This window comes from Catharus ustulatus, chromosome 6, assembly GCF_009819885.2.
Source record: "Catharus ustulatus isolate bCatUst1 chromosome 6, bCatUst1.pri.v2, whole genome shotgun sequence".
Lineage (NCBI taxonomy): Eukaryota > Metazoa > Chordata > Aves > Passeriformes > Turdidae > Catharus > Catharus ustulatus.
This window is the reverse complement of record NC_046226.1, coordinates 49,292,366-49,317,311: the sequence shown is the minus strand read 5'-3', so window position 1 is coordinate 49,317,311 and position 24,946 is coordinate 49,292,366. Positions and strand designations below refer to the sequence as shown.

General features: G+C 41.8%; 2 protein-coding genes and 1 long non-coding RNA gene across 6 annotated transcripts in view; 1 reads left to right on the top strand and 2 right to left on the bottom strand.

Annotated features, from left to right (window-relative positions):
- Positions 1–2,605: 2,605 nt before the first annotated feature.
- LOC116997925 lies at positions 2,606–8,883 on the bottom strand. 2 transcript variants are annotated; one of them, XR_004418267.1, is made up of 5 exons: positions 7,706–8,883; positions 7,576–7,627; positions 6,017–6,122; positions 5,220–5,376; positions 2,606–4,036 (listed from the first exon to the last, which is right to left on the bottom strand). It is a non-coding gene; the product is annotated as an uncharacterized LOC116997925 (long non-coding RNA). The 2 variants fall into 2 exon arrangements; XR_004418266.1 differs by lacking the exon at positions 6,017–6,122.
- Positions 8,884–8,891: 8 nt separating this feature from the next.
- LOC116997924 (L-lactate dehydrogenase A chain) lies at positions 8,892–15,734 on the top strand. 2 transcript variants are annotated; one of them, XM_033063171.1, is made up of 8 exons: positions 8,892–8,926; positions 10,461–10,589; positions 11,330–11,447; positions 12,156–12,329; positions 13,111–13,284; positions 14,086–14,203; positions 14,614–14,737; positions 14,912–15,734. In XM_033063171.1, the coding sequence occupies exons 2-8, from the start codon at positions 10,467–10,469 to the stop codon at positions 15,074–15,076; spliced, it is 996 nt and encodes a 331-aa protein (XP_032919062.1). In that variant the 5' UTR covers positions 8,892–8,926; positions 10,461–10,466; the 3' UTR covers positions 15,077–15,734. The 2 variants fall into 2 exon arrangements, with proteins under 2 accessions (XP_032919062.1, XP_032919060.1); XM_033063169.1 differs by having other exon boundaries at positions 10,458–10,589.
- A 436-nt stretch (positions 15,735–16,170) lies between these two features.
- Positions 16,171–24,946, bottom strand: part of TSG101 (tumor susceptibility 101) — an 18,212-nt gene continuing 9,436 nt past the window's right edge. The window contains exons 6-10 of one of the 2 annotated variants that reach the window (XM_033062562.2): positions 24,664–24,730; positions 23,020–23,114; positions 18,251–18,453; positions 17,072–17,311; positions 16,171–16,503 (exon numbers count right to left, since the gene is read on the bottom strand). In XM_033062562.2, coding sequence (XP_032918453.1) covers positions 16,414–16,503; positions 17,072–17,311; positions 18,251–18,453; positions 23,020–23,114; positions 24,664–24,730 — 695 coding nt within the window. In that variant the 3' untranslated portion in view covers positions 16,171–16,413. The remainder of the gene's footprint in view (positions 16,504–17,071; positions 17,312–18,250; positions 18,454–23,019; positions 23,115–24,663; positions 24,731–24,946) is intronic. The other variant, XM_033062563.2, reaches the window with a different exon arrangement.

Below are 24,946 nucleotides of genomic sequence, written 5' to 3'. Positions count from 1 at the left end.
TTCTCATAGCTGCATTTTACTTTGGTGGGACTGAGATGCTATTTTCTGGTGGCTTGCAGCCACATGCCCGAAGAGATGAGTGCAGCAAGAACTAAAGGCTGTGTGACAGCACAGAAGCATGCAGCACACACTGCCTTCCCAGGATTAAACTTCAGGCTAATGGCAGGCAGCCCGAGCTCTGCAGGAACATCAGCTACTCCCAGGGACATCAGCTACGCCCCGCCAGGAGCTCCCAGCTGAAATGGGCTGTGGGTGGGTGCTTGGGAAGGGAGCTGCTGGTCACAGAGACACCAGTGCCTCCAGGCTGAACGCAGGCAGACAGGTTCCCCTTCACTGTCCTTTGAAAGCAGATAGCCTGGGATGTGAGACCACACATGTCAGCAAGTGTGACAGGTCACAGAGACATGCCGCAGCCTGAAGCATCCTGCTGGGATCTTGAAAGCCTTGCTGAAGCGAGGCTTTCATTGCTGAAGCATTCTCTACCCACTCCTGCTTCCTGCATGCCCTTCTCCTCCTTCCCTTCCTCCATTTGTAGCAACACTGCATCCTACATGCTCCCCGAGACAAATAGGGCAAACATAACCTGATTAACCAAGAGGATTTGGCAGGAAGGGGCGGGGGAGGAGATTAATACGCAGAGAACCACAGAACCTTTCCCTCTCACATTAGCCCTTGCCTATTCAATAATTAACGTGTCCTGCGGTGACTGACTTTGGGATTTGCTATAAAAGCTTCTCGTAAACTCTGTCTCAGCATGCAGACATCAGACCAAAGAGAACATTCAGTCTGACAAGCTGAAATTTCTTCCAGGGTCAGTCAGAAGCTTAGAACCATTTGGATCTCAGCCTATGGTTCCATTTTAAAACATAAGGATCCCTGTTGCTGTTCACCCACTGAAGAGACTGAATCCAGCTTTTATTTGGCCACTCTCTCTGAAACCGGGTTTAGAAGTTAATGCAGGCTTTCTCCATTTAATGTACAAAACAACCTCCAAGGCTGGCAGCTCCCCATGAACACAGGAACATATTACACAGGCTCTGGCTGCCCTCCAAGCCTATTCTGATGTTCTAGTTTCTTTCCATCCCTTCTTTCTTGCTTACCTTAAGGCATATAGATGTTTCAGGATGGAAATGTGAAGCTACCCTCATGCAGAAAAGATGCCTGCCCTGACCTTCCAAGGAGCTATTTTTGGCTGCTCTTATGTGCCTAAGAACTCTTACAGGGGTCATGCACTGAACTAACTGCCCCTCAGAAACTTTTGCCTCGGAGATATGAAACATTGCAGAGATTCTCTCTCCATAAACTAACACACTACTGACTCCAAATCTCCAGATGATGTTTGCAAGGAAGCACATTTTAAAAGGCTGCAAGCCTGGGATTATTACCCAAGGAATGCATGCTCAACATTACACCTAAACATACTAACAGAATACTAAAGATATATCTTTAGCCCAGAATTTTCCAAAAGTTATTGAGTACCCACAGTCTTTAACTGACTTCATTTTTGAAGTCCAAAACTAGAGATGAAGCTTGAAATGTTTCAGATTGAAACAGATTTCTTTTCAGAATATGTACCCCCAAAAGAGTTCATGAGATTAAAAAGAAAGGAACACTGGGTAAGCAGTCAAACACATGCACAGAATGATACTCCATAAAGAAAGCAACAGTCCTAACTCCATCTGTCAGCACATGAATATACCACATCACATCCCAGCAGTCAGAGACCTGGCCTCTGGTCTGTCCTGGGTCTCTCAAATTCTAAAGCTGACATTTTTCCAAACCGGCACAGCCCGGACTGCAAACATTTCAGTCCAAAGGCCAAGAGTGAAGTGAGCCCCACTGCCCCAGCAGCTGCCCAAAGGCTTCTAACGTGGCAGGGAGTCAATGCTGACCCAGGGGACTGCACAGCCCTGCTGCCACTCCAGACACTGTTTGCCCTCACACAGTGCACAAAAGATAAAGCATGCAGGTATCTTCTCCCTTCTGACATCACAGTGTTAAATATCACAAACACACAGCCTATAGGATGTATAAAGCAGAAATGCTATGCAACTAGCAAAAAGGATTTGGAGACTATATGGGGGGTGAATTGTTCAGGAGACCCAGCCTCCAGAAAGCCAGTTCTGTGCACATACACACACAGAGAACACATGATATTATCTCCCAGCATTTCACATTTTCATCACATGGCATCTTTTAAAGGGTTTCTGAACTCAGATATTGTCTCTTAAGGCGAGCACTGCATAAGGTTTAGGGATACAACTGATTTTGCATACAGCCATGAGAAAAACAACCCAGGGTTGAGGTAACCAGTGAGAAATGCTTGTACCTTGCATTTAGCACCCAGGACATAGGCGCGCTGCTCCTCTTACTATAGGGCCCAACTTAGAGAACTACTAGACTCTATAAGAATCAGGATTTCCCCCAAGGAGCTAAAAGCTTCCTCCCTTTGGTAATATTCTCCTCCTTAAACACAGTTCACCACAGTTTGCGAAACAATGAGGCCGTGCCCTGCAAATGTTTGCTAAACATTTGTGCAATTTCATCCAAATACAGGAACAGAGGGAACACAAGTCAGAAGTGCCACACTTAGAATAGCACTGTGAAAACGATTCATTGGCAGTCCATAGGCAAGCTGCAACCTTTCATTTTCTATTTAAAACTTGAATACAAATAAAACCCCTGAATTAATCGATGGAGATGAGGGTTGGTATTTTCGCAATGTTCTTGGAAAACCCAGCATGCCAAGCCAAGAGCCATATTTGGCAATTATTCTGCTTTACTCTGCTTCTACTTTCACTCTCCTGGTTCATTCTGGCTCTTCAGCTGATGAGCTCTTTCTGCTTTGTGTCTTTACAATGCTCGTGCTGCAAAGTTGTGCTCCCAACAGAGATATCCAGCTTGGTGCATTAATGATCTCACTACAGCTGCATAATGAAGCCAGGTCAAAAGACTATTTCCTTTCTTGAGGCTGTACCTCTCTCTCCCTATCTTTACTTTTCTTTGGAATCACTGCCATAGTTCAGACCTTTAGTACTGAATAATGGTACAACATACCATGTTTCAGTTAACACAGGCACTTAAAATTAAAAAGGTGTGGAAGGTAATTAAGACTACTAAGCAACCCTTTCCTGGAAAGAATAAGAAATCACTCTTTGAACCAGACTTTGAACACACATACAGGGCTCTGCTAGCAGTACATAGGATACAGTTGGCATTTAAAACCCTGCCTGGTAACCTCTCAGGACCATACCTGCATGTCACAGCCATGTCTTTTGCCAAGGGCTCTGTATCCACCTACAGAGCTGCCAACAACCATCACCACCACAAAACCAAATATTTAAAAGAATACCTTGTGCAGAAACAGTGAAGTTATTTTTCACCTCTGAGAAGAGCAGAAGAGTTGAGGTCTGCAAGACAAACCAAAATCAGCCCTCAGGACTGCTACCCTTGGGCTCAGCCAGCCCAGCTGCAGCTCTTTAAGAAATCTCAGGGGTGGCCCAGTTGTGGGAACTGAAATGAAAGCACCTGGTTGCCTATCTCCATTCTATTGCTGCATCTGTTGAACTACAAGTTAAACTTCATCTTCCTCCTCCAAAGGAATAATCATTTTTTATATAATCATCTGTAGGTTCCTCCACCAAATGTCTGTAATGTTGAGAAGTACTCAGCTTTCTGCAGTGGTTGGTATGGCCCAGCAACTTCTTCCTCATAGGATGCCGACTTTCCAGCAATGTAACTTGAAATTCTGATTCACAGAAATGAAAGTTTGGACACAGTGATTTTTGGCTGGGAGAGAATGCATAATGTGCTATCACACAGAGCATCACCCAGATAAATAAGGTCTGAAATGCTAGAAGAATGTCTCTGTCCAAACAAGAGGCAGTATTGTGTCGTTAAGTGCATGTCAATTATCAGAGCATCCCATTTTCTGCAGCGCCTCAGTAAATGAGTAAGATTCCAGAGTTCCATCAAGGGAGTGGGTTTGGCTTGGAATCCTGCACGGTGACTCATGCTTTCATGAAAAATTCATTTCCTTAGAGAAACAAGACAAAATCATGTGTTCTACTTGGTCCAGCTACCTAGAGTGTTGATTTAGGAAGCTACTGCAAAAAAATACAGTTTTATTTAGCTTTATATTGAACGCATAATCCACTGCAGCTGTACTTGCAAACATAAACAGCTTCTTAGGGGGAAAAGAAAAACTTGTAACTTGGAAGTCCTGGGCATTGAAAGATGTCAGCTAGAAAGCAGTTTGCAATCAAAACCAGACAACTGACAAAAAAAACCAAAAAACAAACGTGGTGAAAGTCTGGGTGTTCCAGAAACTGACTCTTATTTACACAGCTCTCCATATTTATTCCCCTCCTGCACATTTAAAAATAGGTTGTAGAGACACAGACCCGTAAACACCAGGAAATGAGAATTGCATCAGCTAGCCCCTCCCCTTCCCCACAATGACAGTGCAAAGGAAAGGAGGGCGTGAAGCAGCAAAAGCTCTGGATCTCTGTTGCTCCAGCATCCCTAGATGTGCCCGGAAGCAGCCAAGGAGACGGACCCAGAGGTGCATGGATCATGGCTAGTCAGTTATGTGCACAGATACTTGTTAGTGCAAGCCAGAATGAAACCCCTCTTTCAGCTTTTAGGTTTTTTAGGAGATCAGTTCAAATGGTTTGAATTGGTGGTGGCTATACCGATCAAATTGGAGGAACACAAAATATGGATTTCTATGGAGTATGAACCAACTCCCTGTATCTTACCCTGGTAAGTATTTCAAAAGTATAATGCAAGAATTCTAGCTCTATGAACTTTTGGTGTCAAGTTCCACTTTGGAGTATGGGCCTCTCTGGTTCAGGAAAATACCATCCATCAATTTCATGCTGCTTTATAAAGCTGAAATGTTTCATAATAAACAAATCTCTGCAGTACCACCATCAGGTTGGTAGATAAAAACACCTTCACATTTTATAAAGGAGGAATGAAGCCATTAAAGCTGGAGAGAATGTTCAGGTCTCAGAATAAATCAAAGGGAAAGACAGGACTGGAACATGATATAGCTGTGTGTTCTGCCAGGTCCTTCCTTCACACAATGACACCATGTGAAAGCAAAGCCCTTGATGATGTCAGAGCAGAGGCAGGACTGATCATGCATGGAATAGCCCCTGGGATTTTTAAGGGCAAATTAAACGTCACATCTCAGGTGGAGAAATGACACTGACCTTTCCAGGGCTGGTCAGCATCCCCAGTAGCTTTGGTTTACTGATAACCTCCCAGCTGAGCTGTAGGTCACACAGCAAACCTGCAGGTCCTGGTTTGGTGTCCTTACTCACCCCTGCAGCAACATCAGATTTGACTCAGTCTGTCGTGAGCCAGGACCTGAGCAAATGGAGAGAGTAGAAATTAAATGTCACCATGTAAAACCTCTTGTATACTAGCAAAATGGAGAGAAACTTACTAACATTTTGTGTTTTACTAAAAATAACAAAATGCACACATTGAACTCACCTTGTATAACTAACTGTCTCTGGACTTTATTTTTGTGACAACGCTATCTTGTAGTTTAAAGGCAAACATGCTGTTTAATAAGAATGTGGCATTTGTTTCCATCTGTTATCACTCAGATCCTGATCAAGTGCCACCTGAGGCCAGTGGAAAGGCTCTGCTTCTAACTTCTAGAATAAAAATATAAATGTTTCTACATCCAGCAACTTCTATTGCTTTATTATTCATGTTTAATCTGTGAAAACTAATATGGAGAAGAGGGCAAGCAGGCTGAGGAAGGGTCAAGCTTCCCTGGAGAGACACTATCACATTTCTGGCATTCCCATCACTCTATCAACACCACCTCCTACTACCACGACAAAAGGCAGCAGTGGAGAAAGAACAGAAAGAATAAAACTCCTTATGTACATGTGAGAAAAGCCAACCCATCCCTACGATCGATCACTTACAGGAAATCAAAACAGACCTGGCCTCCATCTTCCAAATGCAAGAAAAATGCCTGTAATTTGCTCACTTCGTTCTGTTTGTGCTGTTCTGAGCCTTCTCTCATTGAAGCTCTCTGAGGCAGAAAAGCCATGTCAATCATGCCAGATGACTGCTTTCCTCCTGAGCAGTTACTGCTGATAAGATCACAAAGGCCACATAAAAGGAAAAATTGGTCATTGCAGCTGCCTTCTCAGTTCTGTAACTGAGATAAATTAACAGGTGAATTAGCACTGGCATATTAAAAGCTGACTCTAATTTTTAATTTTAAAAAGGGTTAGAATCTGCTTATCATCATCACTGAGGATACTGGGACCAGGATGGTCTTGAAACATCCCAGCTGGTTTTCTTTAGGCTGCTCTCCTAAAAGGAGGAGCCCTGGTATCTGAATAGGCACCAGAGAGATAAAGACAACTTGATGCCTTATAGATAACAACGATTCATTCTCGGTTCTGTTCTCAGCAACAAGCAACACAAACACAAGTGAAGGCAAGCAAAGATGTTACTGGAACGTACATCCTGAAAGCCATGTCCAAGTTCATTTTGTCTGAGCCACAGGCTAAGAAGAATCTTACAATGCCAATAGGTATTCTCTTAAGAGCTTTGGTCTCACTGTGAGTAGTAAAATATCACTTGCATTACATTTACCATTTTAAAATGCTTATTATTCTATTCAGCTAGTAATGTCACAGAAGCTTCCTATCTTGCACTTAAACTCTAGAAGTTTTTATAGGCAAAAACTGTTGGTCTTAATTCCTGTCAAATATCAATTTTCTGTCCTGCCAGATGTCTGTAACTCAAGCCTGGATGAGATGTTCAGTCACATTCATATAGAGCCACTGTAAATACAGATTCCTGGGATGCACAACTAAACTTCCTAATCCATCCTTGAGGCTTGTGACAGAACAAGATGCTCAGTGAACCCAGAATAATGCAGAATGACAGAACTATGTTTCCTTTTCACCCTGCATTCATGAGGCTTTAGGCAAGCTCAGCATCTACCCACACTTCCTTAGTGACCAGTCTCCTCTGACATGGCACATCCCACAAGCATTGCTCCATCCTCCAGCAGCAGCAAGGAACAAAGAATATCCAGTGCAACCAACAGCCTGGTACTTTTAACCTCCTTTGCTGGAAGTGCTGGTCTTCATAATAAGCAGAATTCTGTATTTTTTCTGTCTTGTTTCATGCAAACCTACGCAAATTCTATGTTTCAAGCCTTTTTAGATGTTTTCTTTCCAGTATTTTTTGTTTCTTTTATTTTGCCAATGGGCTGTCGAATAAATGGTGATACTATGGGTTATCATTGCTGTCAGATCACCCCAGCAAAAGGGAATTGTCACTGGGATGGTGTGTGACCAGGCATGCCACAGCAAGATAAGCACCTCAAAAGGAACTCAAGCACATCCTAGGAGCTGAGGACAGATATGGCAAAAAATGAGTCAGGAGTCAGAATCCCAAAAGGAAACCAAGTCAAAGATTGTGAAGGTATCACAACTACAATAAATGGGAAAAAATTATTACTGTAAAAACAAGAATGAGAAAATAAAGGTGACATAGCTACTCGCACAAGATTAAATTAATACTTACCTGATTTTCAGTAAGGATGAACATGATAATCCATGGTGTAAAGACAGGATGCCTAAGAGGAGAGGGAGAAAGCAGAAATGGGTAAAAGATAATAAAGGAACACAACTCACAGATGGCGAGCAAAACTCACCGAGTCTGCTGCTTTCCAGCTGGAGGAACCAGGCATTCTCAATTCCAGAACCCTGGCATGCACAAATCAAAAAGATTTTAAGTGAATTTGCCTACTTGAAGGCATTACCACAGGACCAGAGAACAGCAAGTTCTAAGAAGTAAGCCATGGTGGAGGCAAGTTTGGGCTGTGATTTTGATGTGTATGCAGCTCCTCAGAAAAACTTGCAAAGGAGAATCTAACTGAAAACATCATATTCAATGAATAATACAGGGATAAAAGGTAGTGTGGATTTGCTAAAAGCCAGTTTTGTAGGATGATCCACAGAAGAGTATAGTATAAAATTGAAGGCAATGAGGAAATAAATTTTATAAAAATTGATTTTGCTTTTTGCTGGGAGTCCGAGCAAGAAGTAAGTGAAGGGGAGAAGGATTTGGCTTGACTAACCAAGCACAGGGTGACAGGAAACTGTCAGCATGGTGTGACTCAAACAGACCAGTGTGAGTCCAGTCATGGAATTTCCACCAACTCCGGGAAAACATTCGTGCTGTGTTTGAGGCATCGCTGCCTGACACTCCATGCAGCAGCCCCTCTCAGGAGAAAAAGCCTTTAAAAAGCATTTAAACCGAGAAAGTCCCGCAAAACACACATCCCGATGGCCAGGGAACCTTGTATGCCCATGCAGGGCTGAAAAGGGCTTATATAACCTAACGCAACAAATGAGGGGGAATTGGATATGCAAATACACGGAAAGGGGAAGCAAACAAAAAAACCCACAAACATCTATTGACTTAGATGGAAATTAGAAGCTGGTTTCCAGCCACACGACAAGAGGCCCCATCCGGAACTACCGCCATAAACCCCTGAGGAGGAATACAGGGCTGGCAGGCACTGCCGGGCGGCAAACGAGGGCAGGAATGCCTTGAATTCCGCACAGATTCTCCAGAGCCGGAGAGTTTGCTTTCACTCATCGCGGTGAATAACAGAGCGCTCCTCAGCCCCGCCTCAGCCGCCCCAGGGCGCCGGGCGCTCGCCGCCCTTCACCCTCCCCTGCTCCCCATCTCCTTCCCGCTGCTCCTGCCCCCTCCTCCTCCCGCCCGAGTCTCTCCACCCCGACGTGTCTGCGGGCACGTCCCCACAGCACAGCCCGCCCGCCGCACGTCACCGCCCGCCCGCTATGAAAGGCGGCGGCCGCCACCGCCCCCGCCCCGCCGCCGCCGCCGCGCCCGCCCGAGCAGCTCGGTAGGTGCGATCGCCGTGCCGGGATGGGCTGGGGCGGGCTGGGATGGGGGCGGGAGCCGGGGGTGCGCCAAGAGGGGGATGCAAAAAGGGGAAATGCAGGCGGTGCTGGTCCCCCAAACGCCGGGGGGACGCGGTGGAGCAGGCGGCGTCCAGCGGAGTTTGTCCCTTTACCGCCGCCTGCTCCAGAGTCCCCCCGGCCGTGGTGGTATCGGGCACAGCCTTGGGCTTGAGTCCAGCCGCCGTGATTTCCACTCACAGCCCCCACATCGTCCGCTCCCTCCATCCCCTTGAGCCTCCGTGGATTAACTTGCTTCCCTTAATCCGTGCGTGTGGCCCCAAGGGAGTGATCCTGCAAAGAGACTTGAGGATGGGTTTAGGGCTGCATTTCAAATACAGCATTAGTGGACCACTTACCACTCTCCTAACTTATTTAATTTTCTCTTGAAAGGAACTTCTCTGTGAGTTTTTAAGTGTAACAGACGTGCTTGAGCGGGTGGTTCTCACCAGCCTTGCACATTAAAGTGCTCATAGTGCAGAGGGAGGGCTTGGCACGTGGAGAGTGCCCTGCGCGCTATGGCCACGCTTCGGGAGGCTTCGGCACATGAAGACTGACGTAGTTTGGTCGATTTTTTCCTAAATATGGGCGCTACTGGCTTCCTGTCCCTCCCCTCAACCCCAAAATTTACAGTCCTTGCTGCTCGGCTTGGCTTTTCATGCTCTGAACGAGTTGCTGCCTGTTCAGCACTAGAGAGACGTGTGGTGTCTGTACTTGCATCCATCTGTGAAGCTGCTCCTGCCCTGGGCTCTTCAGGCTGCTCCCAGTGCAGCACCATTAAAAAAAAAAAAAGCGTGGTAGTGCCTTCCAGACGGAGACGGGGATGGATGCACAATCCTCTGGCATCACCGTACCATTTCGGCACACCCTTGGCTGTCAGAGCCCAGGTCACCAGGATGCTGTGCAGCTGGCAGCTAAAATGTGAGAGTGGGAGAGATGGTAAAGCCACACTCCAGCCATCTTAATTCAAAACTGTGCAGTTTCACTTCAAAACAAATTCATGAAGCTGGCGTGGAGGCTCATGCTGTACTTAAAAAGGGCTTGCCTAAGTGTTGCACAACTTCAGCTCTGGAAAGGCTTCAGGGCACAGAATACCAGTTTTTCAGGATAAGAGAACAGATTGCCAGACTGTGCTGTGCTTAGAAGTACTAAAATGGCTTCCTGTACCATAATGTAGTACGGATGGTCATTTAGAACATTCTCCTGCTGCTGGAGTGCCACCAGCTATATAATATAATCAATGGCTCTCAGACTGTGAGGCAAAGCTAGGGTGGGCTTGAACAAAGAATTGTCATCAATAATTCAGTTCTGCAATCATTTTGTGGCATAAAGAGAGTATTGCCAGATGTTTTATTCATGTGTTTTGTATCCATTTTCTTATCATCCTGAAATAAAGTCTGTCTTGCTGGATACAAATATTCTGATGTCAGTAAAAGCTCCAAAGCCTGGAGAAATAATCTGTTGCTTTCCTTTCAGCAGTGCACCATGTCTCTCAAGGATCAGCTCATCCACACTGTCCACAAACAGGAAAGCCATGCCGAAAATAAGATTAGCGTGGTTGGCGTGGGTGCAGTCGGAATGGCCTGTGCCATCAGCATCCTCATGAAGGTAAGTGTCAAGCTTGGGAAGAAGCAGCAGAAGAACCTGAAACCTAAAAGAGGGGCAAAAAAAAAAGAGTCACCTTCATTAGATTAACTTCTGGTTATACAATCCTTTTTTGGGCCTGAAATGAAGCAACAGTCTTCAAGCTATTGACAGAGAACAAATAGTTGCAAATAAAGTTTGCCTCAGGATCAAACAGAATGTCCTTTATGCATCATTTTAAGAGCGGCATTTACTTTTGTGGGGCTTGTAGACTCCCTTCTAAGTAGTAATTCTCTAACACTCTAAATATACAAAAAGATTGAGAACTGAGGATTTCTTTTGTCTTGAGCAGAGCAATGGAATAATTCTTTGCAGTATGATCTGGAAAAACTGGTCCTTGACGTTCTGAATGACTTGCTTCTGCCTTCAGTTATCATACTGAAAATGCTGTGGTTAACATCAGGCTTGCTTTTCTTGACTGTCAAATAGGTTGTGTGTGAACCACTATTAAATTATTCTTCATTATTGTCCTGCTTAATTGTACTACTATTTCACACAGAATGTGGTTATGGGAAGTATAAAGTGAACTCAAGAAAGTGCATATCCCAGGGGGACTAATTGAAGGATTCTGGGAAGAAGTGAAATGCTAGAGATGAGCAAAATTGTTTAAGTAGCTTTAAAAAAAATTGTAACTTCACAGTTTAAAAACTGGGGGCTGTGCTGGAGGAGGCAGCAAACTTACCATTCCTCCTGGTCTCTTGTAGGACTTGGCTGATGAACTCGCCCTTGTTGATGTTGTGGAGGACAAGCTCAGAGGAGAGATGCTGGATCTCCAGCATGGCAGCCTCTTCCTTAAAACGCCAAAGATTGTCTCTGGCAAAGGCAAGTAGTTGGCTCCCATGTGCTTGTTATTTCTAAATGGAGATAGCCACTTCAGGTCTCACACTGGACAGCCAAGTCTAGCACTTAGCCTGTCACCCTAATTGCTAGGGGGAAAGCTCATGGATGTAGTACTCAGCTGACATTTTAAAATATACCTTCATATGGTCAGTCCAGCTAGGAATTTTCTTCGAGGATTCACTACTCAGTACAGAAAGATGAATTCCTAAAGTACTTGTGCACCTTAGAGAACTTCATTTCACGACCTCTGAACTCATTACTGCTTACTTCTGATAACTTTTAGTGGCAGCCTTGAGTAGGGCAAAGGCTTAACCAGCTTGAACCTTCATTACAGTTCCTAAAGGTAGCAGGTTATGAGGGCAAAACCTTCTTCCTCTTCTGCACAGCCTTTACCCTGAAAGCAATCCCAACAGCTATCCCTAGTCCCATTTGTGGCTGAGACTATCACTACTAGCAGCTGCATGTTACAATGTCACCATGCCTCAGTGTTGTCACAATGTTGTGGCAATGAGCCACAGTCTTAAAATGAAATTCCATTTTCTATAGAGGCAAAGTCTAGCGTAAGAGTTACCAGGGCATTGCTGCACCCTCAGGCTTGAGAATTTGAGATCTCAGTGTAGAGAAGTGAGAGCTCCTGTTCTGAACCACGTGTGGGAGGAGGTCATGCTTGACACAGCCTTTTGTCTGCAGATTACAGTGTGACTGCACACTCCAAGCTGGTCATTGTCACTGCTGGTGCCCGGCAGCAAGAAGGAGAGAGTCGCCTTAACTTGGTCCAGCGCAACGTGAATATCTTCAAATTCATCATTCCCAATGTCGTTAAATACAGCCCTGACTGCAAGCTGCTTATTGTCTCAAACCCAGGTTTGTCTTGTGTTGCTGTAAGAGGATTGGGCTTAGAGAATAGTGTTTCTTCAATAAGGTGGCATTAGAGCACAGGCTGTTAGAAAATACTTGTGCTGGGGAAGAAAAGGCTCCAGCGAGACCTTGGAGGACCTTCCAGTACCTAAAGGGGCCTAAAAGAGAGGTGGACTTTTTACAAGGGCATGGGGTAATTGCTTTAACTGAAAGAGGCAGATCTAGGTTAGCTATAAGGAAGAAATTCTTTATCATGAAGGTGGTGAGACACTGGAGCAGGTGGCCCAGGGAAGTTCTGAATGCCCCATTCCTGGAAGTGGTCACAGCCAGCTTGAATGGAGCTTTGAGCAACCTGGTCTAATGGAAGGTGTCCCTGCCTATGGCAGGGGGTTGGAATGAAATGATCTTTAAGCTCCCTTTCAACCCAAACCATTCTATGACATCTGTATAGCAAAAAATGTCATCTTCCCTCTCCAAGCTCAGCAGTTTGGCCTTCTGAGAAATAAACTTAGGTTTTCAGACCAAGTGATCTTGGGCACACTAAGGGTCACTGATAATTGCATGCATAGCATAAAGGCAGAGCTGAAGGACTGTACAAAACAGTCATTATGTTATATAAAATAATCATTCTGTTAGCCCAGTGCAGTGCCTGGCCATGGCCACTGCTTTGTGCTCTGTTCCATGTAACTAGCATGCAGGTAAAATGCTTGCAGATGAGTGGAAGGTACCATCCTCATCATCAGTCTGCTCATGAGTGGCACTTGTTATGCCCCTGTTCTCCTCACAGTGGATATTTTGACCTATGTGGCCTGGAAGATCAGTGGCTTCCCCAAAAATCGTGTTATTGGTAGTGGCTGCAATCTGGACTCTGCCCGTTTCCGCCACCTCATGGGAGAAAGGCTGGGCATCCACCCCCTGAGCTGCCACGGATGGATCGTCGGAGAGCACGGAGATTCCAGTGGTAAGGGTGAAATCTGTTACACAGAGCTCCCTTGATGCTTTGTCTGCCAGGAAGACCCTGAAAAGCTGCAGCAAAACATTGCTCTAAAACCTTTGCACTGCAGCACCTTAAAGTGCAAGTTCTGATTTAAGACTTCTACTGCACAGAGTAACCTTAGATGATCTATATTTGATCTGAATGACTGTGCTTGGAAAAAGTCACTACTGTAACCTGAGCTGGCTAAACATTTCTAGGCTAAATTGGTCACACAACTCCCAAAAAAACCCAAACTGAAGCAGCAAGAGGATAAAGTTCTCTGCAAGGGCCTCTCAAAGATCTGCACCAGAAGTACTGGCAGGCACTCAGCTGCCATTCCTGGCCTCTCTTAGTCACTGTATACAGGAATTGCAGAGGCAAGTCTGGAGGACAGGAGAAAGCACTTTTTCCTTATTTAACGTATACTTTTCCAAGAAGCACCAGAGCAGTACTGTCTGCTTCTGACACTCACCAGAATGCACTTGGTATCAATTCTTACTTAGAGAAAACTTCGCAAAATATAGTCACTGTCACTTTAGTTCACGTTGCCCAGGTATTTCACATTAACAAAGGTGTGCTCAAACTTTGTGACACCGTGTACAAATGTTGATGTGCTCCTAGGTTCTCAGCCTGCATTTAGATTGGCCTTACAGGTGATACTATATTTAAGGCCATAGCTAAATCAAAAGTGATGTGCTGCAGGTGAATGCAGCTAGATCTTATGTTAACAGTTAATTTGAGAAGGACTGAGTATTGTGAGATAATTAATTTATGTGCAACTCTCAGTGCCTGTCTGGAGTGGAGTGAATGTTGCTGGCGTCTCTCTGAAGGCTCTCCATCCAGACTTGGGAACTGATGCAGACAAGGAACACTGGAAGGAGGTCCATAAGCAGGTCGTGGACAGGTAAATACTGGCTTGGCTTTTTCATAAATGTCAACAAGAACAAATCATGAAGAGCTGAAAAATCTCTGCTCTGCAGTACCCATATCTAGAATACCTCAGTAGCCCCCAAATGTCAGGATGCAGACATAATGGAATATGAAATAGTATTTTAAGGAGTAATGTAGATTTGGCAGTTAAGTTTCCATGGTTAGTAAACTTTAAATTGGGGAAGAGCTTAAACTTCTAGGCTTCCAGTGTAATTGTGGGGATTAGTGTAAAATGCAAATAGAATTACTCACTGCCACATTCATTTTGGTCCTGCCAGAGAATCAGTCAAGCTTTTGATGCCTCCAAACTGATCCGTAGACCTCTTGTCTTTAGCAGTTCAGTTGATGGTACTTGCTCTTTAATGAGTGTCTGTGTCTCTGCAGCGCCTATGAGGTGATCAAACTGAAGGGGTACACGTCCTGGGCTATTGGCCTTTCTGTGGGAGACCTAGCTGAAAGTATTATGAAGAATTTGAGAAGAGTGCACCCCATCTCTACCATTGTTAAGGTGAGCAGCCCCTTTTTCCTAGTTTGTTAGAGAATTAAGTGTCTCTGGAATTCTGAAAAACAGTGATTCACTTTCTAGTTTAATTTCAACTGAATTTGGTTTCCTGGTAGGATATTCTATGAAATATAAAGATATATATAAATTCCAGCCTAACAATCCTTATGTGCTTTTCAGGGCTTGCATGGAATAAAAGAAGATGTCTTCCTAAGTGTTCCTTGTGTACTGGGCAGTAATGGCATCACTGATGTAGTAAAGATGATCCTAAAACCTGAGGAAGAGGACAAATTAAGGAAGAGTGCAGACACACTGTGGGCAATCCAGAAGGAACTACAGTTTTAAACCTGCCCAAGCAGTTTTTGGCTCTTAGCAGTTTAATGGGTTTAGTGGTTTGTCTTACGTTGCACCTTCCAAGTAAGTCAAATCTTTCAATGTATTATCTCAACTAGAACACACAAAAAAGCTCAAATCTGAACAATGGAGTTTCCTGAAGATAGCATTAGGAAACTAATCTAGGGTTTTCCCTGTTCACAAACACCCATGTTCTTAGCCAGAGCTAGATAACCTAGTCAGTCTTGTTCAGTGAAGTGGTATGACAGAAATCCAGCATTCAAAGCAGCACTGCCTAAAAAACCCTTTGCCTTTTCCTCATCTTGTTTCATGTTGGTTGAAAGGAATAAGGAGTAATTGCTTCACAATGTGAAACCAAAGACATTTCTTGAAGTTAAAGGATTGTCAAGCCAATTGACCAACCTTCTCTGCCAGCTGAATAGCTTAAATATTTCACTGTTGATAGGTCCAAGTGTATTTTCCTAACACTGCTTTGGAATTTTTGTGGGTATTTTTTTTAGAGAACCTTATTTTTGTGTACTATATCAATCTAGTTGCAAGTTCTGTCTCCAGAGCATGTTTAAAAAATGTTAAGGTGTCTATGTGCAACAAGACAGTGACTGTCCAACTGTAGTACCAACTACAACACCAAATAAACCACAAACTGTTATTTGTCTCCTCGTTTTTCTTAATAGGGCTTTGTCTCCCACATGCAGTTCTACTTCCTACCTAAATCAATTCTATTTTCCAAGTCACAGTAACTCCAACAGCACTTGTAATTACACAAGTGAATGTGTGCAGCTGTGCTGGAGGCTTCAGGCAGTTATGTAGTTATGGAAGACTCACCCAGTCTTTTTTTAAAATTAACTCCACCCTCTTCAGAGCCATCAGTAACATGAAAAGCCTTAAGGCCAAGGCTCAGTCTTAAGCCACGCTGGTTATGGTGCTGAGAACAAGAACCTTTTGAGTTTTCAGTTTTCACTGGTCATAATAAACGTGAATTTTTCCAGTTTGGCACAACATCTTCCAAATCTCACAAGTAAAGTGAAAGCATGGTTAAGCTGACACTGCACTTTTGAAAAGAAAGCACGTCATACACAGTTCTGTAGAGGAAGAAAATATGCAACAAGTTTTATTCAGCGTTAAGTCCACCAGCACAAAGATTACAGGAGATAGAAAGTGCATTAATAAAAGCTAGTCTTTACCAAAAAGAAAATATATTATTGATTCAAAATATCTTACACTTGGATGATGTAATAACTTACTCTGGGCACCTACTGATTAAGAGAAAGATCAAGAGAATGGCTGCTTCACAAGGAAGTCTAACTTCCCAGGTAAAGTCTGGGAATTTAGTAGAGATCACTGAGTCCAGCAGTCTTCCTTGCTTTCTGCATCAATGCCCTCAGCTGGAACTGCTTGCGAGACAGGAGACGTACATGCTGCAGAAAGAAAAACAGCAGCTGGCTATCAGTCAAGTTCTGATAAAAACTTCATGTGCAAAGCATGGCACATTCTGTGACCCAAATGGGATGTCAGTTTTTTGGAAACACTAAATTCATTATTCTACTGAATGGCATTTTCTTGGCCTAAAATGACTGGCAGGTGGCTACCAAGTGCAATCACTACAGTCTATTTTTTGTGATTTTAAATTATTAACACATTAATTAAATTATAATAACTATTAATTATTAACTCCACAAATACTCTTATCAAAGTAATAATATGCACTCCATAAGGTGAAATCAGACTAAGGCACTTCCCATGGGGCAGAGAATGGTTCTTCTAACAGTAGATAAACAGAACCAGGAAGGTCTACACAAGAAGGAAACAATATGGCTTTCTACCTATAATGCTTTTAAAATTGGTCTTTAAACTCTGAAATCACTTCTGCTTCAATGTATAAAATATTCCTGTTCCTACAGGATCCTCTTTTGTGAAGAGATCATGAACATTACCAAAGTAAACACATTTAAAATGCACATCTTAAAAACATCCCAAGAAACCTACCTTTAAAAAGACATCTAAATCTATCACTCCACGTCTCAATGCTTCCCCAAGGTAGAAGATGGTGTCTTCAATTGCATTTTCCTCTGCATATAAGTTCAGGATCTGCTTGTAAAGTGGTGCTGTAGGAATTATAACTTCATCTATGTCATTATTTTCTGACTGACTTTCCATTTTCTCTAAGGCAGAACTAAGCTCCTCATCCTTCTTTTTGAGAAGTTCAATGTTCTTGTCAACTTCAGCCTAGAAACAATTAAGATGTTTATTTATCTTGTGATACAATTGTCTAGATGAAAGATTTTTAGATATACCAGTTCATTCTGTACCTTCTTTGCTTATCTCTATTATGATTTTTACAAAAGAAAGAGGTATCAATCTGTAGATTTCAGATTAATTTAAAAAGGAATATCTGCTTTAGATAATGTCAATCCATTACCCATTTATAACTGTAGAGAAGGCATGCCAACATTCCAAGTATTTCCGAGTTGCCACATTAGGAAAACTAACCATTTAAACTAGCTAAAGTCAGTAAAAGCAAAGCCAAAACAATAATTTTCTTTAGAATGTGGTATCCCCAGTTCTCTAGTTCAATTAATAATTTCTAATGGATTTTTTTAAACTACATCTGAACACTGAACAGGTTTCAGAAACTGTTCATCAATCCCAAAATCTTACTCCTGAGCAGCAGTGCAAGGAGCAGATGGACTAAGCGGGAGATGCCTTAACAAAAAACTGCAGGAATTCTGAGCATACTGTGAGTAGGAGACACTTCTGGGAAAGAAGTTACACAAGGAGGCTGTGACTAAAATCAATGTTCTCTGCACTAAGACACTGAAATGTTCTCCAGTGCTGCTGTTACACATTATTATCAAGAAACTGAGACGCAAATATGAAATAATCTCGCACCACTAGCATCTTTCACAGGAAGAATGGGGAAAAATAAAACTGTTCCTCTACTAGTAAGCAATGACATTTGTAAGACACATGCAGGACATTGCTTCCCATGGTCACTGCTATTTCTGGCTAGCTTCAGCCTGAGCACAAGCCTCCAGCTGTGAAAGAGAAGCAGCACAATGTGCTGGAAGCTTTGTTATTTCTATCATGCTTAATGATTAATTAATTTCAAGCTTCTGTTCACTACTAGGAATACTCAGGTGGGGAGCAGTGGCTCTTCTCACTTACCACTTCCTGATCCAGGCGAGTCACCATCTCTTCCAGTTTCTGGTGCCCTTTCTTCAGGTCCTCCTCTGTGCGTTTCAGGGCATTGAGCTCAGCTTGTGCGCGATCCATCTCCTCCTTCATGCGCCACCTCAGCTTGTCGCTGACCGCCGAGATGAGGGAAGCACGGATGGTGTCCTCGCTGATGGTGCCATCCCTGCTGGGCCCTGCAGAAGGAGGTTGCACAAGTGTAAGATCAGTGCTGGGCTGCACTGCCTGCAGTGTAAAGCCAGGTGGAATAGCAAGTGGCCAAGTTGCTCTCTGTACAAAATAAACTGCTCTCCATAATAATTTCCAGAAGCAGCAGGAGACCACAGTGAGATAACATACATCAGGGACACAACTAAATTTAAGAGTATGCATCCATTCATTCACTTCACTCTTCCTATATCCACACCCTTTTACTTTAAAACTGGGGTGGTCATTTCCTCTGAAGTCCATAAATGTTACTGGTCCAAGACCTTTTAAAGAAGAACAATAGTTAATGATTGGATGTATTCAACCACAATTAATGTTACAGCTGGCTTAAGACAATGAATTTACCTACTACAGGCATTAGCTTGGAGGATTTTTTGGTTTTTTTTTTTTTTTTTTTTTTGAATTGCCAGGCCTGTAAGGACAGTTTTAAGTAGGAAAGACAAAGGGAGAGTTATAGAGACCACCCATGCAGCTCAAGTGGGGATACTTCCAGGAAGGGCATGCAGCTCAGGTTCTCGTGGGGAACCACCCTGATGTGTGCTAGAGGGTCAACACAGCCACACACAGTCCAGGAGATTCCTGGAAAACATTGACAATAACTTTCTGCTACAGATGCAGCCAATGAGGAAAGATGTGCTGCTGGACCTTGTAAAACTAACAAGGAATGTCTGGTTGAAGATGTGAGGGCAGCCTTGGCTACAGTGAGCAAGAGATCATGGAGTTCTGCATCCAATAAGCAGAAAGCAGGGCAATGAATAAAATTGCAACCCCGGACTTTATAAGAGCTAACACTGGCATCTTCACAGACCTTCTTGGAGGAATTCCATGGGAATTTATCACAGAGGGAAGAGGGGTCTAAGAGAGCAGGTGAATATTCAAGGATCCTCCAGGCTCAAGAACAGTGCATCCCTATGGGCAAGTGAGCAGAAGGGACAGGCAACCTGAACATGCTTTTGGAAATCAGCCTTTCAAGGATGATTTCAAGAGTCTGTCACTAACACACTTTTAAATAGAAAGGTAAGTACTTTGTGTCTGTCACAGGAAGTGCAGTGTGTCTCCAGACCAGGAAACTCCAAATGCTCTAGCAAATGTGAAGTGGCTATTGGTGATATTTATCACAAACCACTTCAATTTTTCAGTGGGAACAACTGGAGGGTCACAGTTTCCCCAGGCTTGTGACTCACACCTTCTAGATCAGTGACATTTCAGCTGGATTGTAACAACAAAGCAAGAATTACAGCAGTTTTTGTGCCTAAACTTCACAACTGCTATGAATGAAACACAGAGATTTAAAGTTCTGTAATTGCAAAGAAAATAAGCAATTTTTACTAGAGCATCTTTGTATCCAGAGTCACAGCTATCAAAACTCTGAAGCTATTACAGCATTATGTACATAGCCTTTTCCAGTGCCCTAGATTTTAAAAAACAACACAATGAAATAAATACTCATCACTCCTCACATGAATCTCATATAATTGAAGACTTTTTTTTACTTCTGCTATCAAAACAAGACTGCATGAATTTATAGCTCTATCCTATGTTTTTTACTGTGTTCCTGTCCACAAAACCTACACCAAGCCGTAAGGGCAGAAAAATAAAGCTATGCAAATGAATGACAGGAACTAGGAGAAGAAGCACATCATGCTTACTAATCCACCAAAGCCTTCTAAAATACAGAAAACATAAATTTTGATCATTACTAATATGACCACTTTGCATATATATAAGTTGCACCAGAATATGTGTTCTTTTTCTAAAAAAACAAGAAAATTACCACTGAAAAATAAAGAGATTGAATTATTAAACAACTGGTACAAAGACATCCTTAAGAAAATATGAACGTCCCATTAATATGAATGTCTGATTTTACACTTCTGACCTAAATAATTCATCCTGTTGCCAGTCAACAAGGTAATTTGCAAAATTTGGTTAACCATTAGTGCCAGCAACAGAAGTTGCCAAATAGCACCATATACACAAACCCAGGAATTCATCACTGCTGCTTCCTATGAAAAGGAGGAAAGAACAACAGCACTTTCTACACTGAGAAGTAAAACTTAGACCAAGTCAAACTATTTAGGACAGAATTTATCCACTGTATAGGACTACCAGATTAAGGCAGAGAATTGTTCCCAATCAAAAAGGCCTGATTTCCCTTCAAAACAGCATGATTTTAGTTACTGTTTACATAATGAATTCTACTCTAACACAAAGTCAGAATCAGCCAGAACCAGTATCAGAACTTATGCTTACTTTTCTTTTTCCCTGACATCCCTCACTCTGGGAGTTTTTATGCAAGGCTCACTGTAAGAGTAAAGGGAAAAAAAATCACAATACACCTAACACAATGAAAGTTCACACAGAAATGCCAGCAGATAGGGAAGAGGTCTTTGAACATAAAAAGCATAATTTTAAATGCAGCTCAATGTATCATCTTATAGAGCATGAACCCGTAGTGTCTTCTGTCACTTCCATAATTAGCCCAGCTTGGGGAAGATTTCATGGCACATGGTCACTAAATCCACAGAACTCTGAAACCTTTAACCTTTACTAGGCAGAGTCTGGTTTCAGAACTGACCTTACAGAATCATCAAACCAGTAACTGCATCAGAAAAGTAATTAATGGCAGATGACTGAACAGAAAGAAAAAGCCTTAAGGACTATTTGAAAAACCAGTGATTGTGAAAAACTTAAGCTACTTTACATGAACATTTTCATTCAATTCAAACTAGGCTCACAATAGTAAACACATCCACACAAAACTCTTTAGTTCTAATAACTGATATGCTCCTATCACAATAAACCACAATAAACTACCACAATAAACCACAGTCAAAAAAACTGTATAGGGAAGAAACATTTTCAGTTGAAAGGAAAAAAAAATACTGGACTGTAAAAAACACCCAACAAAACAAACACAATAGAAACACCTCACAATATTTTAAGTGTAGTAGATGATTAAAGATATGTGTTTGCATTTCATCTGGCACAAAAGATAAGCCATGTAAACCAGGTGTAAGGCTTTTACCTTGCTGCAGCAAATGAGTTAGTGTAATGTTAAATTGTCACTATGAAACCTGGCATTACAACATCACAACATGGTATCACAGATGATCTAACTCAGGACTGGAAGAGCCTTCCATCTTGAGCAGATGCTGCACCTCTATTCATCTTCAGTGGGAATGAAAATGAAGGAAAGAAATTAAACAGAAAATATTTCTATTTTAAATTAACACTCCACTACATAAAAGGCAAAACTGGATTTGTTTGAGAAAGACACTGCAGAAAGCAAACTTTCCCTAGGGAAGTTATCAGCCCCCTACATGAGAGACAATGGAGACCATTAATTCTCCAGGACACAAGCTGAGGTACTTGAGTGGGACAGCAGCTTCCTTGCACTGTGCATGGCAGACTCACATCACCTCAGAGTGGAGGGGACCACTGAAGCAGCCAAGAACTTTCAGAACATACTTTCTTAATAGAAAAGGTTGAAAGAACTTGGACACAAAGGACAGGATGAGGCACAAGAAAAACACAACATACAACTTACTGCTGCTTTCAAATTCTGTAGTAACAGAACTCCTCAGATATTTTAGTAAGAGTAAAGTAGAAGTATCTCTCTTCCCTTGCCTTGTCCCCATGTATGTGAAGGAAAATCACAAAATACACACAGTTCTGGAAAGAAAAGACATTCTATGACTCTAACCCAGGCCACTCAATAAATAACTGGGAGTTCACACATTAAATGAAGAACCTATGGATGCACTTCTAAATTATGGGGCTCAAGAGTCTACAAAGGATTGTAGAACAACATCATAACAGGATCTACATCCTCACCATATAACTGTGCCAAAAGGACCATCAGCCAGCTGGAAAGTTACTGCACCAGCTTCCCACTGAACTAGATGACATTTATCACTGCTTCCCAGTCTTCTACACATACACTAAAAGTGAGGGGCAGGTTGGAAAGCAAGGGCCACAGAGGAGCAGACTGGGAAAAGACACAGGTCAGTATCCCGGATCCTGATGCTCAAGGGAACAAAGATGGAAGTCTCAAGCAGAGATCAGTAAGAAGCAACAGGGAAGATGCTGGAGAAAAAATCTCACTAAAAATAAAGCTCATTCCAAACTGCTGCTTTAGAAAGTTACTATTTTGGGAGGAAAGACAGGATAAATAGAGTCCATTAGATGCTTAAATGATGACAAAGGTATTTTTCTAAACCACAAACAGAGTAATGAAGACAATCTAAAGTCACCTGTGGTTAAGGGGCGAGGAAAATCCCATACAGTTACCTGCAGTGGTCTTCAAAATATGCACAAAGCACACACAATGTATTGCATAAACCCAGGAATTTATCAAATTCCTTATTGAAGAGGTAAATAAAATACACTTTTTTCTTCCTTCGACTAAATTTTAAAGATCAATACTTTAGAAGTTTGGAGTAAGAACAACATTTCTTTTTTAATTTTATTTCTTTATGTATCAGTTATACAGAGAAGCTTTACTTCAGAGAAACCCTTTCCAAGGTACTCACCAACAGTGGTGACAGGAGGCTGAGAAGGGTAGTACTGAACACTAGTGGTTGCTGGAAAGGGAACACCACCTGGATAAGGATAGTTTGGGTAGCTGCTTTGAAAAGGAAAGAAAGGCTAATGTTACACAACTATTAGTAAAATATCATCCAACTAAATTATCTTTATTGCCACCATGTTAAACATTCATTTACATAATAAAATGTTAAAATTGCAGGCCTTTTTCCTGCTCACATTAGCATCTTTCACAACTGGTATTTCTGGTTTTAAGATACCATTTATCTGAAACCCTGTCTAGCTTTTACCTGGTCAATATTTGGATAACAAATTCTCCAGAATCTCTTAGTATTGCTATATGAAATCCCACAAGTAGCCAAAAGAAATTATCCTAGCTACCAACTCTCACACAATTTCAAAATGTTAATTTTAAATATAAGAACAGTTAAGAAGATGACTGATGAGCTGCTTTATGCAAACCTAAAAATGCAAAGAAATGCAAAATATGGTTGCAAGGTGAAACAAACTCCCCTAGAAATTCTCAGTCCTGGTCTGAAGGATAAAGAAAGCAGAAGTATTCATTTGCTCACTAAAACAATTATGAGATGACATGTGACAGTCTACAACACCTTTCTAAAATACCTTTGCTATTAACTAAAACAAAGATACAGATTAGTCAGTACTAGACTGACAAACACCTTCATGCAGCAGAGAATTAACTAAAGTAATAATCAAGCAAAGTGGTCCAAAAACCCCTGCAAAATACAAAATAAGCATATTCTGTGTCTCTTCACGTAACTGCAAATTTAATAGTTCTTAAAACCTTCCTACTAATTCATAAATTATAAATTTTAAAAACAATTCTACTACTTTTGTACCAACATTAAGAGCACTTTAAATTTATTTAGGAGGAAAAAACATGGTATAAAAACTTACAGAAGTCCTAACTTTCCTCTTCATAAAGCATAGCACTCCTCCCCTCCCAATCCTCACAGGTTTTTACATTTTTAGATTTTTTTTTAAATAAAAATGCTCATACTAAACCAACATCTCATATGTTCCTACCACAAAATCAGGACATAAGGGCATTAATAATAAAAACAATTAACTATGATGTAAAAAATATAAGTACACACTAGGAGGCAGTAGTCAACACCTCACTATTTACTAAGACAGATCTGCAAGTCTTCTGGAAATGCTTTATTCCAAACTATTACATAGAAAAAAATCTAGATTAATATTAGTAAAAAGCTTTTGAAGTAACTTTGTCTTGTTCAAATTCTCTTAGAGTGCTCCAAGTCCACATTTATGCTCGACTCAAGGTTTGTACCAACCCAGAAATGTTTTGTTCCATCTTTGAGTTGCTAATAAAATCTTGACTTTTAGGGGTACATTTCTTTCTATGCCATGTAAACATATCAACCTCATAAAATTATATGAGTGAAAGAAGATAACAGCTAGGAGTCAGGTAATTTCAAAATCTTTCATCACACCCATATATATATATATATTTTATTTGAAGAAACACTAAGAATGCTAAACCTTCTTCTAATTTTGGCTACTGACAAGAACCACAAGAAAATACAATTATGATTAGATACTATTCAGTGAAATTCTCTATCAGGCAAATGATGAAAAGGGGCTCTTACCTTGGGTTTGAAGTGCTTGATGGTGGATAGGGAGTTATTCCACCCGGAATTCCTGGCACATAGGAAGCTAAATAAAACAAGAATTTTGTGTATTTTTACATTTCAGAAGTTACAACCTTCAGTGTAAAGTTCTTCCTCACATATATATAAATAATCTTATTGCTATATTGATTTTTTTCCTAATCATTAAAGTAATCACTGCATGGATAAAAATAGGTATTGATTTAAAAATGCACAACAAATAGGTGTACTAAGTAAAAAAAAACAACCTGCAGCTAGGGTA